Source organism: Hippocampus zosterae, chromosome 12 (assembly GCF_025434085.1).
Source record: "Hippocampus zosterae strain Florida chromosome 12, ASM2543408v3, whole genome shotgun sequence".
NCBI lineage: Eukaryota > Metazoa > Chordata > Actinopteri > Syngnathiformes > Syngnathidae > Hippocampus > Hippocampus zosterae.
Genome location: NC_067462.1, coordinates 18,267,696 through 18,284,085, shown reverse-complemented (window position 1 = coordinate 18,284,085; position 16,390 = coordinate 18,267,696). Strand labels below are relative to the sequence as shown.

Below are 16,390 nucleotides of genomic sequence, written 5' to 3'. Positions count from 1 at the left end.
TCAGGAATCCCACAATATTCCCTCTGGCCACCACGACCCTGCGTGCTGGGCTGAATTAATGGCACCCACTGCCATTTAATTGTTAAATATATTGAGCCTTTCTTGGATTGTTTCACTTTCTATTTGCTTAATTTGAGGCACAATGTTGTTCACAGGAGGAGCTTTCCAACTCTGTTTGCACACTGATTCACACCTTTCATGACATTGATGGACGTAAGTTGATCCTATGCTGGTGTAATTCCAAATACAAATTAAAATGTCAAAAGCCGGTGGTGAAAATTGTTTTCCACAGAACTATTATACCTGGAGAGCTCCCTTAAGACCTTCAAAAGAGAGTGGACTGGCATTGACAGACTACGAATGGACAAGTTTTTCCAGGTGTGTGTGCGTGCGCGCGCGTCCATGAATATATCACTTTTCTCCCCCTTATGGTGGCCCTTCTTTTCGTATTACAGCTGATCCGCTTCATGTTCAGACAAAGCTTTGAGATGCTGAAGAGAAACAATTGGGATAGCAGGTAATCCATAAAAACTGTCATGCGCAAATGGTACAGTACGTCATAACATAGGTTAAATATTTTACATAATGTCTTTTCTATTTTTTTTTTTTTTTTAGTGTGGTCTCAAGATTTCTGGAGCTCTTTGCAACAGAGCTCCTGAACAGTGGCAACGGTGCACCTGCTGGTCTGCAGTTTCATATCTTGGACCTTTACTTGACGGAATTAGGAGCTGTGGGTGCATCAGAGGTAAAGTTATGATCCAAACGGGTCATTTGGAGTATGGAGCGTAGATGGAGATTTGGGTACTTGTCCGTATTTATTTTATTGATCCTGTTGAATGCCTTTCACTTGACAAAAATAAACTGAAGAGAATTTAGATATGAAATTTTGATGTCTATCCACTCTAAATGCCAATATTATAGTTTGAGTGACACATCCATTATAGAGGATTCTGCAAAAGATTTTGAGGAAATATTAATAACTTATTGAAATAAAGAAATGTGATGGTCCTTTTCACATTTTTTCTCCGTAGCTCACTGCTGACCAGAACCTGAGATTCATCGAGCCATTCTGCAAAACGGCAGCCAAGACCAAGGAGTAAGTTCCTCTTAGCGTCCTTTTGTTTGATTTCATATCTGCAGGGAAGTATATTTTTTTAAATCTTCCACACCATTTTTAATGGTGTTGACTTAAAAAATATGTACTAAAAAGTACATTTTGTGTGAGTGTGTGTTTGTGTGTGAGTGCGTGTGTGTGCGCGCGGAGTGATAATATTACAGTTTAACCCCAGCCAGTCCCAGGGACTGGCTGATGAGAAAAGTGAGTCCCATTAGGCATTTCGAGAGTCCCAAATTTCGAATTCTTAAATGGTCTACTTATTCAATTGCATATGATAATAACACAAACAGCAACAATATACATTGCTAATAGGTTTATTTCTTATCAACAAATGCTGCAAAAATTTTAATAATTCAGGCATACGAGATTTGCTGAGAAATAGGTTCTTATTTCATTCCATAGTTTGGTCTTTGCGTTCATAAATTCTCTCTTTACTCCGCTTCCAATGATGCAAGGCTTTCTCAAAGTCAACTTATCGCAAAAAACTATCCAACTTTAGCTGCTTCCTCCGTGATACCTCCGCAATAAACATTCGCAACACTTGTTCGCAACACTTGTTTTAACGATACAAAACTTGGCAATCATCTACTTTCCGCATATTGCAAGAACGACATGCGACATTACTTCATGCGAGATCAAAACAACAATGGTGGCGATTGTCAAACTGATCGTTGCGGGTGGGAAAAAAAGATGTACCGTAGCAGGCCTGAGGATTTAGGAAATTCACGTTTTTCGATTCCGTTGGATTACCCAATGGGAAACCATGGTAACTAATTTTGGGTTCCGTAAACGTTCATCATAGGAAGCCATTTTTCTATTTTGACTGATATTCATAATCAAGAATTCTGATACTCCAAAGTATAATGCTTCAAGGGTAAATGTTTGAAAACTATGCATTAACAATGAACATTATATCAGCAGCTGTGTACTCCAGGATTATTCAACGAAATAAATGGATCAAATTATGTTGTACTCATATGGCATCATGAATACAGCACACCACAAAATCAGAGTATTTTTTTCCAGTCTCACACCGCAAAGATTAATTTCCTGGTAATCATTAATACAGGTAAGTATTGCTGTGGCTTGACATCCTCTTCCCAAGACGATGCATGTGTAATCTACTATCAATTTGACGAAAGAATCTACCACGTGTCATCGTTAGTTCTACCGACAGCATATGACACCTTATGACAAATGTTTTATTCATAAAGTTACCACGCTACAACCAGTAAATTATAGAATAACCAAGACTGTTTCATAATACCGGTATTTTTGTGAACGTCAAACGTGTAAGCGTCACTTGCTCGTGTAAGAAACCCGAAAGGAGTCAAGTGGCGTATTCGGGTGTGCTCAGTTTGGTCGAAAACCGGTTTTCAGTTCTAACCTGAGGTGTAAAAATCTCAAATTTTCTGGTCGAAATCCGAAAGCCGGGGTTTGACTGTACTTTGGTCAGATTGAAGTTATTTCTGTGATCACTGAGGGTTATTCTTTCATTAACAGAGGGGTAACAATAATTTTACGTATATGAAAACGTTTTGTCAGTCTTGAATACCCCATAACCCAGCGGAATATGTTTACTTCAAATGTGGTAGAATTATCGGGCCTTTGAATATGTTTTCATTTCAATGGCTTGAAAGTGTATTCATCTAATTTGCCAGACAATCATACAACTTTTGACCTTAACATTGAATAACGTCACCAAAGCAAAATATCTCCAATTTGGATGTCAGTGTTCAAGAGGATTTGGCTGGCGTCCTGGTCGTGTAATATTACAGGCAACACATCCTTTATTGATCATACTAGTTTTAGGAGCGTCACTGATGAATGGCAGCGAAATTCTGCCTTGATCTGAAGCTTCCTGCTTGCTTTGTAATATTTGCCATCCACTGATCGACCATTCTCTTTAATTGACCGTCTCACCAGTCGGACACTTTTCCGAGCGATCTGCAACAGCATCTTCAACACAATTATTGACCAGGCTCCCTATGCCATTGAGGATCTGATGAGGGAGCTGAAAGAAGCAGAGTCCTCTGATTCAGGCCAGTCCTCTGATGATGAAGAGGACCCCGTGAAGCAGATTAACGGTACATTTTCACAAAAATGGGAAGAGTTTGTTGTTTAATTTTTCCACAAACACAATATTAATCGTAATACCATGTTTAGACTAATGAGGCTGCATAATGCATATTGTTTTAAAGAACATTTTTGAGTTGATTTTCCTTTCAAAGTGTCAACGTAATGATTTTGAAGTTAGCACTTTGCAAAATGGACGGATGGATGGATGAACGAATCCATCCTACATACGGTGTTTGATATTTTGGTGGCCGCATTGCTAGGTCATAGCGACTAAACCGCTCATCTTTAGGTGGGCAGGATGTGCAAATCCGCTGGCATTAACATGCTTTCCACATCATCACTTCAGTAATACTTGTTCAGCTGATTCAACTGGATTGTCGTCATGCCCGTTTTTGAGAATGTACCTTGCACATGGCCAACAGCAGGCTTGATTTCTTTCCATAGCTTTGGAGAAAGCGCCACACAAGCGATCGTTCAGCTCAGTACCAAAAGGCCCACGGGCAAGTGTTTGGGACCACTGCTATATAGTACGCAACATTAAGTGCAATCTGACCAAAAAAAAAATATTCCCCAAACTTTGAGTTTCCGTTCAGAATCACTATTTATATAGCACACAACAACCTGTTTTTGTGTAAGTTATTGATTGCAAATCATGAATGCTACAGTGTTTTAAAAAGAACTCCATGAATGTTACATAATTTTGTAGATAAATGACTGAATTGAATTGAATTTTTATGCCAGGAAGACATTATTTGCTGGTTATTTTGTTTTCAGGCAGTAAATCATACTTGAAACAGGGTGCTCATGAATCAGGAGACTCCGACACAGAGTTACAATTTGATGATGATGATGATGATGATAATACAGCACCAGTTCTACAGGTTAGTATTGTATTTTTATCCTAAATGCATGTTGTTGTTTTTCCAAGAATGAACACATATTTTGGGATACTTGGGTTTTCATTGGAAAGACATATGCTACACTGCACCACTTTAGTCAGAGCTCTTGATAAATACCATGTTCTGCTTTCCCCCTTCTAATGAAACATCTATTTTACAGTTTGACTATGCAGCTCTTGCTGACAAGCTCTTAGAGGTGTCAATTCGAAGTAGCACACCCAGCCACAATAGAGAGAGGCTCTACAAAATCATCAAAGTGTAAGTTTTGTAGCCCCTCAGACAGTTTTGAAAGTATCATACTGTATCTGTTGTTGTGGTCCGTGTGATTTAAATATGGCAAAAAGAAAAGCCAAACCTTCCTGTCCTTATGTGGAAGAAGTAATTGCCCCTTGAAGCTAGTAATGGGTTGTGACGCCCTTGGCAGCAATAACTGAAATCAAGCATTTGCGATAATTTGTGGTCAGTCTTTGACGCTATGGAGGAATTTTGGCCCACTTTGGCAGATTTAATTCAACTATGCCACATTGGAGAGTTTCCCTTTTGAGGTCACGCCACAGCATCTCTATTGGATTCAAATCCGGACTTTGACTTGACCACTGCAAAATCTTACTTTATTTTCTTTTGTTTTTTGAGCCGTTCAGAGATGGACTTGCTGTTGTGTTACGGTTAGTTGTCTTTCTGCATGATCCAAGAGTGCTTGAGTTTGAGGGTGCAAACTAAACTGATGGTCGGACATCATCCTTCAGGATTTTCTAGTAGACAGCAGAATTCATTGTCCCATCAATCACAGCAAATTGACCTTGTCCTCAGATAGAAAAGCAGCCCCAGACCATCACATTGGCAACACCATGTTTTATTAATCAAATGCTATCATTTCTACCCCAAATGTAACAGGCCGCACAAATTCAATTTTTGATTCATCGGTCGACAGAATGTTTTTTCCAAAGGTTTTGAGGATCATCTTGATGTCTTTTGGCAAATGTGAGATGAGCCTTTGTGTTCTTTTTGGTCAACAGTGGTTTTCGCCTGGGAACTCTCCAGTGGATCCTATTTTTGGCCAGTGTCTTAAAATTTCAGTGGATCAGAGAGTTGTTCAGCAGATTGGGAAAAGAGTGATTTTTACGCCAGTCGAATGTAGTTTATGATATGCCTTATCAGACCTCTTGTCTTTCAACATACTTTCTCTCTCTTTCATGGCAGGCTGCAGGATCTCAGTGAAGGTATTGTTATTTTTAAATTGCCTGATACGACACAATGTCTTTCTTGTTTATTTGTGTTATGTGACTCATCCTCTGCCTTTTTTTTCGGTTAGGTCTATTTCCTCAAGATGGCTATCCAGAGGAAGTCTCTACAGATGAGGATGATGAAATGTTTGCCAGCAGAAAGAAGATGAAGCGTGGATAGAATGCAAAGGAAACAGCTAAGAATCGTAAAGGACCTCTTTCTCACTTCAAAATGCAACTTTTCTGGTGAAGCAAGCCAAGCAACACAAGAGGAAGAAGCTTTCCAGTTCTACAATGATGATCTGCAGAGCCTAAAAAAAGTAGCACCAGAGAGCACACTAGAAGACCTGCTGCAAATGGACAGTAATATTGCAACCCATAACCAGGAATATGGAGAGACTGGTTTTGTCATTAAAGAGGAAGAGGAAGAGTGGGAAGATGCTGAAGAAAAAACACCTGAACCGAGGTCTCTGAGAGACAGTCTCAGCAGTATTACAGCACTCATTGAAGATGCTAAAGGCAGAAGAAACATGGAATGGCTGAGTACAGCACAAAAACTCAGAGACCTGATCCAAGAAGAACAAATGAAGTGTTGGGAAGCAAACGAGTATACATGACTTTTTTGACATGACTTCACGTAGCACACAAAGTGGAATAATTAATATACAAGAAATGTATGTTCATGTTAAAATAAGTCAAATAGGTTTATGCTCATACTTGTGCGCTATTGAAATAAAGAGTACATTTATGTTTTGTTTGTGTGTATGCGTGTGTGTGTGTGTGTTTACGTCAGATCAAATTTGCGATGTGTGATGTCACTCAACAATGACGACCTCCATGGAGACACAACCGTGAATGCCAATTTATTATGAATGAATATTTATATTATTACATTTAGTTAATTTGACATGGCTTCATGTAGCACACCATGATTTGCACTGAGTGTTGGAATACATACATGCTGCTATCTCCTTGCATTAATTAAATTATTTGGTGAAATTCATTAAATGCATTGGAGATAGTATATACCTTTATTTATATGAATAAAATTAATTATGAAGAAGGTTAGCTGGGGTTCAAATGTGTTGTAACAAACCAGAACAACAGTTTATCAGAATCAGCCGTCTTTGTTGTTTAAATTCCCCCCCAATGCATTGAGGGTGGACTGGGACAATCCATGTGGAATATTTCCGATTTCCCACTTTCATCGAGTGCAGCATACGAATGCTTAGGAAAGGGTGCATGGATAAAACCTTTAAATCTCCTTTCGCATAGGTCACTCATCTCCCGAGGCCTCTTTGGATTCTCGTTTTGCCTGAGTAATTTCCTTTCCGACCCTATCCAGATGAGATGATCTTGGAGGATAGGGTCATTCAAATTCTATCAATGCTTAGGAAAGGTGCCTGCTTGTAAACTTTAAGCCCCCGTTATTGTCAGAATTCTAACATTAAAGTTAGAACTCTGTCTTAATTCTCAAAATTCCTGACTTTAATGTGAGTAATGTGTCAGAATTCTGACATAAGTTAGAATTCTGAGAATAAAGTTAGAATTCTGAGACAAAAGTGGGAATCTTGCCAACCTTGGATTTTTTTCTTTATTGGCCCTAAATCTCTTCTGTACACTTGTTTGTCTGTTGACTGTTGATTGCAATGTATTATTTATATTTGTTCATATTTATATATGTCCTTTGTATTCAATTTTCACTGCCCTTGTTTTTAGCTTTGTGCTTTTTAATGCACCGGATATTTGCACTGTGGTTGAGGGGAAATAAATTTCATCTATGCTGGATGTTGTAAATAGAGCATGTTTTACAATAAAGCTGGCTTTTGACTTTGACTTTTTGACTTTTCAAAATAACCGAAAACAAGATACAGGAACATACATCCGTGCCTGTGATGGCAATGTGTGATGTCATCTGTCTGCGACGAAATGAAGGAAAGTGCGCCTGAGCAGCACCGCTCCACGTGAATTAGTGTGAAAATGGCGGCCGTTCACGATCCAGAGATTCAACTGGCACAAAAGTTAGCCTCAAACGAAAAGCCCATTCGAACAAAAGCATTAAAAAAGCTAAAGAAGTATATAAATGTCAGATCACAGAAACTGACGGGTAAGTAACTCGCGTTTAGTGCTCTTATGTGCATTTATAACGGTGCTCGGAACATTCACAAATACGAATTAATAGCATTGCCTTGTGTTTTGAACGTTACATATCACTATATGGACACTTTTTGTGTCCAAGCTCAGTTTTTAATTAAATTCCATCCTTCGAAACTAAACAATGTTTTACAGTACGGTAAGTGGGTTCAGATTTAAAAGGTTAAGTTACACTATCCACAATTAACATTGTATACATCAGCAACGTCGTGCTAACTAAAACGCTTATTGTTAAAAAAAAAAAGCCAAATGTAATGTTAATGTCAGGAAACTACGAGCAGTTATCAAAATTCACATGCACATTTCTACCTATGCCCACGTAAACCTCTGTGGATATCAAAAATCGCTACACTATCATAGATTTTATGGACATTAAGCTATCAGGAGGCTCACTGTTGAGAATAAGCTTAACGTGTCTTAATGTTTGACAACTTATCGCCACCCAAATTAACACTTAAATCCACTTCAACCTCTGAAAATAAGTAATAGTCTCTTTGTTTAGGATTTTATGAGCATTAATAATAATAATAATACATTTTAATTGAGCTTTTTCTTGCCCATAGGCGTTCACTATAGGGCATAATGCTTAACGCGGCTTGATGTTCTCTCTATTCTCTACCAAAATTCATGGGCACATGTCTGCCACAGTGTCTGAAAATATAAAAAAAAATCTGGCCGATATTTGAGATCTTGTAGACATTAATGTCTTCCTCTCCTCTCTGTGTGAATTAAGTTTAATGTTGAGGAAGGCGCTTAATGTCTGCATGCTGTCCTAAGTTACGCCTGCTTTTCCTTTATATAAGCAGCCTGTCCGCACATCAATCAGTCAAATGCAGTGCAGCTACTCCACATCATTCACAGAATTTGGAACTTGGTTCATACACAAAGTGCCCCACATTATTAGGCGTTCCTTCCATTTTGGAGGACATGTAAGAGTTTTGAATGTGCCTTGTAGTCATGAAAATATGGTAACGTTGCAGACATCTATACTTAAGGTTTGAAATTCAGATATCACTATCTGCCGTTTCGACCAGTGTCAAATCTGTTACCGATACTGTGCATGAACATTCTGATTGGAAATTTTACCAGTGGTGACAAAAGTCCAATTCAAGAGCCTTGATTTTATTTTTTTTAAATGCTTGCATTTTTTTTCTGCCTCAGGTAAGAGTTTAGTTGGTATGCACTATTTGAATAAGAATAAGAAAACCTATAATTGTCTCACAATGGAGAAAATCCCAATTTACAGCAGCAAAGTTATAAAGGAAGAAAGTAGAACAAAATATAGGAGCTGCTATAAAGGCAGCCACTTTTGCGGCGCCATCTTGAAGTCATAATAACAAAATACAATACAATACAATACATGCTGATTTATATAGCGCTTTCACAACAGCGGCAGCTGTAACAAAGCGCTTTACAAAACAGTTAACATGAAGTAAAATAATAAACACAACACAACATAAAACACGGACAGTCATGCAGTTCTAACTACAATACAACACATAAGATTGTCTGTGTCTAATGTGTCTTGTCTTGTTGCATGTTGTGAGAGGGAATGTAAAGGTATGTTGCACATACAGCACATTTGACAATAAAATTGTAGTTGACTCGATAAGACACAGTCGTGCAATCTTGACCACTTTTCCTGCATGCAGTTTGTTGTTTGATGCAGTTATAAATGAAAGAGGAGCTAATCAAAGTGTCCCATGTTTGGTTTGGGTTTGGGTTGTTTATTGAACATAAAACATATACAGTAATAATTTGACAGAAAATAAGGTAGATAAAAAAGTAAAAGAAAGAAATCAGTCTTCATTCAACACAGTTATGTTCAAGGGAGTAGGATGAAGTAAAAAAACTTATCTTGTCCTACCCCGTTATGTGTTTATATCTACTAAATCATTTTTATATCAATCAGAAAAGAAAAAGTAAGAAGAAGTCTCCATTAAGGCTCATACTTTACCCTTAACCGTGATATTTTCACAACTTTTGGTTTGTATCGGGATTATATACATCCTCACCCTGGCACTCTTGTGTCAATTTTCTCTTGTATTCATAATGGGTATTGCAATACCTTTCTCTATTTATCAACTTAGTTCTGATTTATCATTATATTTAATGTTTAGAATTTATCATTTTAACTCTGATTGGTGTAGGTTGTTTGTACTATTTTTTTGAATTTGTTTTTGAACTCGGCAAGCGATTTACTCATTTTTAGGTCCGTTTCGAGATTATTCCACAGATTAACACCTTTGCTAGATACACTTCTTTGCTTGATGTTTGTTCTTGTTTTGAGTTTTTTGAATAAGTTGGTACCTCTTAATTCAGAGTTGCTTTCTCGAATTTCAAAAAACTTCTGAATGTTTTAGCAGAGCAGGTTATTGTGTGCTTTGTACATTAATTGGGCGATTTTAAAGTCAACCAGGTCATAAAATTTCATCGTATTTAATTTAATAAATAGTGGATTTGTGGGTTCCGTATAATTTGATCTATTAATAATTCGAATTGCTTTTTTTTGTAGTTTGAGAATAGGGAGTGTGTTTGTTTTGCAGGCATTTCCCCATATTTCCACACGGTAGGTCATGTATGGTAATAATAATGAAGTTTATAATGTGTACAAGGATCTCTTATTTAGCACTTCCTTGGTTTTGTAGAGGATCCCTACGGTCTCGGCTATTTTTCTTTTTACGTTATCGATATGTGGTTTCCAATATAGTTTTGAGTCTATTACTAATCCGAGAAACTTGGTTTCATACGCTCTTTCTATTTCAATTGAGTTTATCATAATTTTAGCTTGGTGTTTGATTGGTCTTGTGCCAAAAACAATTGACTTCGATTTTTTTCAGGTTGAGTGACAATTTATTTCTGTCGAACCAGTTTTTTAATTTGTTTAATTCGTTTTCTACGGTTGTCAGGAGCTGTTTCAGATTTATTCCAGAACAGTAGAAAGTTGTATCATCAGCCAATAGGACACATTTAAATAGTTTTGAGACCTTGCAGATATCATTTATACTGTATATAAGATGAATAGTTTTGGACCAAGCACTGACCCCTGAGGTACTCCGTGAGTGATTTTCAGTTGATTCGTTTTTTATTGTTGAGTTGCACGTACTGATATCTGTTTTCTAAATAACTTATCCATTTATAAGCTACACCTCTAATGCCATATCTTTCTAGTTTTTTTCAATAATATACTGTGATCTATTGTGTCAAAAGCTTTTTTTAGAACTAGGAAAACCCCAACAGCTTCCGCAAACTCCATAACTGCCATTGAGGTGGTCCATTTTTCCCTGAAGCCATATTGATTCTCACTTAACAGCGCATGCTTTTGTATAAAACTATCAAGTCTGCGAGAAAATAGTTTTTCTAATATTTTTGAAAATTGTGGTTGTAGTGATATTGGTCTATAATTTGTAAACAGATGTTTTTCTCCACTTTTATAGATTGGAATAACTTTAGCAATTTTCATTTTTGATGGAAAGATACCAGCTTTGAATGACAGGTTGCATATGTGTGTGAAAGGTCGCACTACATATTCTATAATCTGCTTGATTATTGTCATATCAATATTAAAGCAATCAGTTGACTTTTTATTTTTAAAAGTTTTTATAATATTTGATACTTCTTCTTGTTTTACTGCAGTAAGGAACATCGTGGAGGAGTTTTTTTCTACGTATCTATCCACTTCAAACAGGTCTGTTGGATCAGGAATTTGTTTTGCTAGGTTACTGCCGATGTTGACAAAATACTCATTAAATTCAGTTGCTATTTCTGCAGTTTTTTCCAAAATAGTATTTTTGCCTTTGATAAAATACTCTGGATAATCCATTTTTTTAGGACTATTTCTGATTACTTGGTTAAGTATTTTCCATATTTCTTGTGTGTTACCTTTATTCTGCTCTAATAGTGCATGATAATAATCTCTTTTACTGGTTCTTATAATATTTACTAGTTTATTTTTATAGGTCTTATATTTTTTTTCTGCTGCTTCAGTTCTGAATTTTAAAAACAATTTATATAAATTGTTTTTCTTTTTACATGCGTTTTCTATGCCTTTCGTTATCCATGGCTTACTTGGGTCTTTATACTTTTTGGAAACTTTAGTTAATGGAAAATGTTTATCATATAAGGAGATTATGGTAGACTGAAATACTTCAAACGCTGTATTTGGGTCTTCGTTTGAGTAGACCTCGGTCCAGTTTTGTTTTTCTAGGTCTTGCTTAAAGGCATCGATGGAACGTTGGGTTCTTAGTCTTATTTCTGTTATACAATTTGTTGATTTAGCTTTTCTATCGAAATAATTATGAAAAACTGCAAAAACAGGCAAGTGGTCACTTATGTCATTAATGAGAAGTCCACTTTCCATTTTATGATCAATCTTATTTATAAATATGTTATCTATTAATATGGCCGTGTCAACTGTTATTCTGCTAGGTTTCAGGATTACTGGGAAAAAGCTGTTGCTGTACATAGTATTTATGAAGTCAGTTGTTTTTTTGTGTCTATTTGGGTTTAATAAGTCAATGTTAAAGTCACCACATATTATTCGTGTTTTCTTATCGTTGTAGTAACTGAGCATATATGTTAGTTTTTTATTGAATGTGTCAATACATGTTCCTGGTGTCCTATAGATGCAACTTATGATGATATTTGATGCCTTTTTATTGTGTATTTCAATGGTTAGACATTCCATTAGGTTTTCTATTGTTTGTCAATCTCTCGATTTTACTGCATTTAAGTGCTTTGTCTACATATATTGCAACCCCCCCCCCCTCCTTTTTTGTTTTCTCTATTAGTTGCAAACATTTCATAACCTTCTATTTCCATTTCAGTTGTTTTATCTTCATCAAGCCAAGATTCTGATATGGCAATTATTTTAAATTTATTGAATTGATGTAAATCTGCTTCAATTCTAAGCCGCAACTCTTGTATTATTACAGTAACATGCCATCAACCGGCTGTGAATGCCGGCTGTGAAACTTCAAAATTGACGGCTACCAATCAATAGCAGGACACTAGTTAGGCTTTTATTTTTAAATTGGCTTTTGCAGCACTTGGCGGCGTTACCGTCATAGAGGATGAACAATCGTTGTGGAGGTTGGCTTGACTTGTTTTTATCGATTGGAGGCCGACCTGATCCCAGGTTTATTGCCATCACATACTGTTGCTGCCTTCGAAAACACTTGTAATTGTGCGCTGCTTAGTGGGATGGGGAATTTCGGGGCTCGCAGCGTGTGCCCTGTTTCGACTAGCAACAAACTTCAGACTACTTTTCAAAGGCAGTTTAATGGGTCCTTCAAATGAAAAAAAACCCTAAGTTACGCATTTTACAATTTTTGTAATGATGTATTTTGTGTTATACAAACATTCTTTTTTTTTTTTTCAAACACTCAAAATGTTCAGAGGCATCTGTGCTATCCATACATATATATAGTTTTTATTAGTTCTTTGGGATTTTTTTATTCTTTATTTTTTGCAAAAGGAAAAAAAAATTGTGTCTGGAGGTCCCAACCAAGCCCTACTAACAATCCCGACCGGACGTGTTCATGTAAAATGCTTTGGTTTGAAGCCTCCTGCAAAGAGGCAAACTCATTTGCGATCCTCTGGCGCCACCTAAAAGTTGCACAATTGGAATGACCTCAACCCAACAATGTGGTATGCATACGTCTGTCCAAGCGAAAACAAAGCGATTGACGTAAAAATCGTGTGAAATGCATGTTTACACATTAGGTTTACGATGCTTTCAAAAATATGAATTTTAATGGGTCTCTATGGTGCAAAATATGTAAATTGTGAAGATTACGGAATCAAAACCTTTTTTATTATTGCTGTAATGCCTGAGAACTATCAGCCGGTGACGTCATGAAATTTAGGCCATTTTAGAACCCCCCCCATACGTTTCAGCTCTCACGTGTTTTTCCGAATGCCTTAGCCTTTGATTCAAAGACATAATTTTACATTTATCGCAAGCGGTGGACTTCGAGGGTTAATAGGTAAAAATAAATCTACACGCATTTGATTCTGACAACCTAACACTGTAGTAGTCCCTCCTGATCAATGTTTACTCAAATGTCCCCTTTCTTCTAGTTATGAGGTCTGTGTGTGAATAGCTTATTTGTTTTAAAATGGAGCGTGGTGAGTTACTTTCTGTATGAAATGTACGATCTAATGAAAGCTGCCTTCCTTGTCCTTGCTTTGTCCAAAAACAGCTGATATAATACTCGATTCGATTTGAAGGCAAGATGGCGCCCGAGTTGGCAGCCGTCTGCAAGTGCTCTCATGAGCTTTGCTTTTTTTTGTTATTTTTGTGTTTGTTTTGTAACTTTGTGTTTGTTGTTATGTCGTGTGGACCTGATGTGGACTTTTTTCAGCATTTTTTGGCCACGACATTCATCAACACTCTGTGCTTGGTGGTTGCGCCTTCTCTGCAGCATGGGTATACCAGCACTGTTTTTGACTGGGAGGAATATCAGCGCCATTTGACTGTCGTTGCTGGACAGTCCCGGGGCGCTTGTGTCTTGCGCCTGTAATGGGCAGCATTTTTCACAGCCCCACTTTGTTCAGCGGAGAGATTGGTGCTGTTGAACGGTCTGCGGCTGGATGGATGTAAGGCTTGAGGAGCCGACGATGAGAAGAGGGGACGTTAGCGCGTAGCGCCGATGCGGATGTGGAACTGGGAGTCGCGGCTTGGAATTGAAGTGGATTTGCATGTGACAGGAGATGTGAGCCAATCTCTTTTTCGTCACTGGACGCTACAGCTTCGTGTTTGCTTTCAAAACTTAGCTTGTAACAGACGTGTGCACATTTTCAGCATGACGTCTCTGATCGACTGGTGAAAGGACACTTTGATCCTCTCCTCTTTCATCTATAACTGCTTGAGGCAACAAAGTGTATGCAGAAAAGTGGTGAAGATTGCACGACTGTCTGTGTCCCATGTGTTGTGTTATTTTTGTTATTTTGACTTCAAAATGGTGCCGCGTGAGTGGCTGCCTTTAGAGCAGCTCCTATATTTTGTTGTTCTACTTCTTCCTTTCATAACTTTGCAGCTGTGAATCGGGAATTTCTCCATTGCGAGTCTAATAAAGGTTTTCTTATCTTATTCACCAAGGCGCTCCTTTGGTTTTATTATTCTTTGTCCAGATGGCTTTACGAGTGAAGAAATGCTCAAGCTGTGGAAAGGTCTGTTCTACTGCTTGTGGATGCAGGACAAACCACTTTTACAGGTATTTCTTTATTTCTTTCGTCACGGCTTGTGGAACATTTTCAGGCTGAGCTGTGATTTGTCGCCAATCACTTCTTTGAGCTCTTCCCAAGGCGTTCCCAGGCTGTCCTGGTTCGCCCCAAGGAATTCCTACCTTTGGGACATGCCCGGAACACCTCACTAAGGAGGCGTCTAGGAGATGTATTTTGATGGACCGCTGGAGTCGCGGTGCAACCACTCGGTGACTGTAGACAGCGGCTGTCATGCGCAAAAACGTAATTTTTATGCCATTTGGGGGCAGGGATTGTTAAACTGGTCCTGAAATGGACCGGCCATTCAGGAATCCCACAATATTCCCTCTGGCCACCACGACCCTGCGTGCTGGGCTGAATTAATGGCACCCACTGCCATTTAATTGTTAAATATATTGAGCCTTTCTTGGATTGTTTCACTTTCTATTTGCTTAATTTGAGGCACAATGTTGTTCACAGGAGGAGCTTTCCAACTCTGTTTGCACACTGATTCACACCTTTCATGACATTGATGGACGTAAGTTGATCCTATGCTGGTGTAATTCCAAATACAAATTAAAATGTCAAAAGCCGGTGGTGAAAATTGTTTTCCACAGAACTATTATACCTGGAGAGCTCCCTTAAGACCTTCAAAAGAGAGTGGACTGGCATTGACAGACTACGAATGGACAAGTTTTTCCAGGTGTGTGTGCGTGCGCGCGCGTCCATGAATATATCACTTTTCTCCCCCTTATGGTGGCCCTTCTTTTCGTATTACAGCTGATCCGCTTCATGTTCAGACAAAGCTTTGAGATGCTGAAGAGAAACAATTGGGATAGCAGGTAATCCATAAAAACTGTCATGCGCAAATTGTACAGTACGTCATAACATAGGTTAAATATTTTACATAATGTCTTTTCTATTTTTTTTTTTTTTTTTTAGTGTGGTCTCAAGATTTCTGGAGCTCTTTGCAACAGAGCTCCTGAACAGTGGCAACGGTGCACCTGCTGGTCTGCAGTTTCATATCTTGGACCTTTACTTGACGGAACTAGGAGCTGTGGGTGCATCAGAGGTAAAGTTATGATCCAAACGGGTCATTTGGAGTATGGAGCGTAGATGGAGATTTGGGTACTTGTCCGTATTTATTTTATTGATCCTGTTGAATGCCTTTTGTATCTACCCCGGTCAAGGATGACGCCTCGTACTGATGTCCAAAACGTTTATTCATGGAACACCGTGAAAACTAAAACACATTTCGAACAACAATCAAATTATAATATCTTGAACAGGACATTAAATAAATAACACAAATGACATACCGTGTGCACCTTGGTAAACCGAAAGTAGATCAAATAACGATAAATCACGTAGATCACACGGTATCATAGTTCTCTGACTCTCTCTCTCTCCGTCTCCCGTTGTCTTCTCGATCTTTCTCTCATTCCTCGCTATACACGGCACTTGACCCGGAAGTGATTTTTAACAAACATTCCGGATAACATATTCAGAGGATTTAAGGAAAAAACAAATATGAAAGTTCACATAGAAATATGAAATACTTTAGCTAAACAACAAGCCTAAAATAAATTATTTTTTGTTGTCATGGCAACCAACAACTCAGTCTTGGCGCCAGTTACACTCCCACCAAATTACTGTTGGAGTAACATTTGTAAATGAAAAATACTTTACACCCTTGAAAATAATCAACAGTA

The 16,390-nt window shown here is 37.9% G+C and overlaps 1 protein-coding gene across 4 annotated transcripts in view; it reads left to right on the top strand.

Moving 5' to 3' along the window:
* Positions 1-309: 309 nt before the first annotated feature.
* The window catches only part of LOC127612048 (ribosomal RNA processing protein 1 homolog A-like), a 37,373-nt gene continuing 21,292 nt past the window's right edge, over positions 310-16,390 (top strand). Inside the window, exons 1-8 of one of the 4 annotated variants that reach the window (XM_052083011.1) lie at positions 310-378; positions 456-517; positions 616-745; positions 1,032-1,096; positions 3,044-3,204; positions 3,971-4,077; positions 4,256-4,353; positions 5,296-5,315. In XM_052083011.1, the coding sequence (XP_051938971.1) occupies positions 361-378; positions 456-517; positions 616-745; positions 1,032-1,096; positions 3,044-3,204; positions 3,971-4,077; positions 4,256-4,353; positions 5,296-5,315 (661 nt within the window). In that variant the 5' untranslated portion in view covers positions 310-360. Of the gene's footprint in view, positions 379-455; positions 518-615; positions 746-1,031; positions 1,097-3,043; positions 3,205-3,970; positions 4,078-4,255; positions 4,354-5,295; positions 5,316-7,262; positions 7,426-14,606; positions 14,690-15,158; positions 15,217-15,295; positions 15,382-15,458; positions 15,521-15,620; positions 15,751-16,390 lie in introns of those variants that run through there. The other 3 variants (XM_052083012.1, XM_052083009.1, XM_052083010.1) reach the window with 3 other exon arrangements.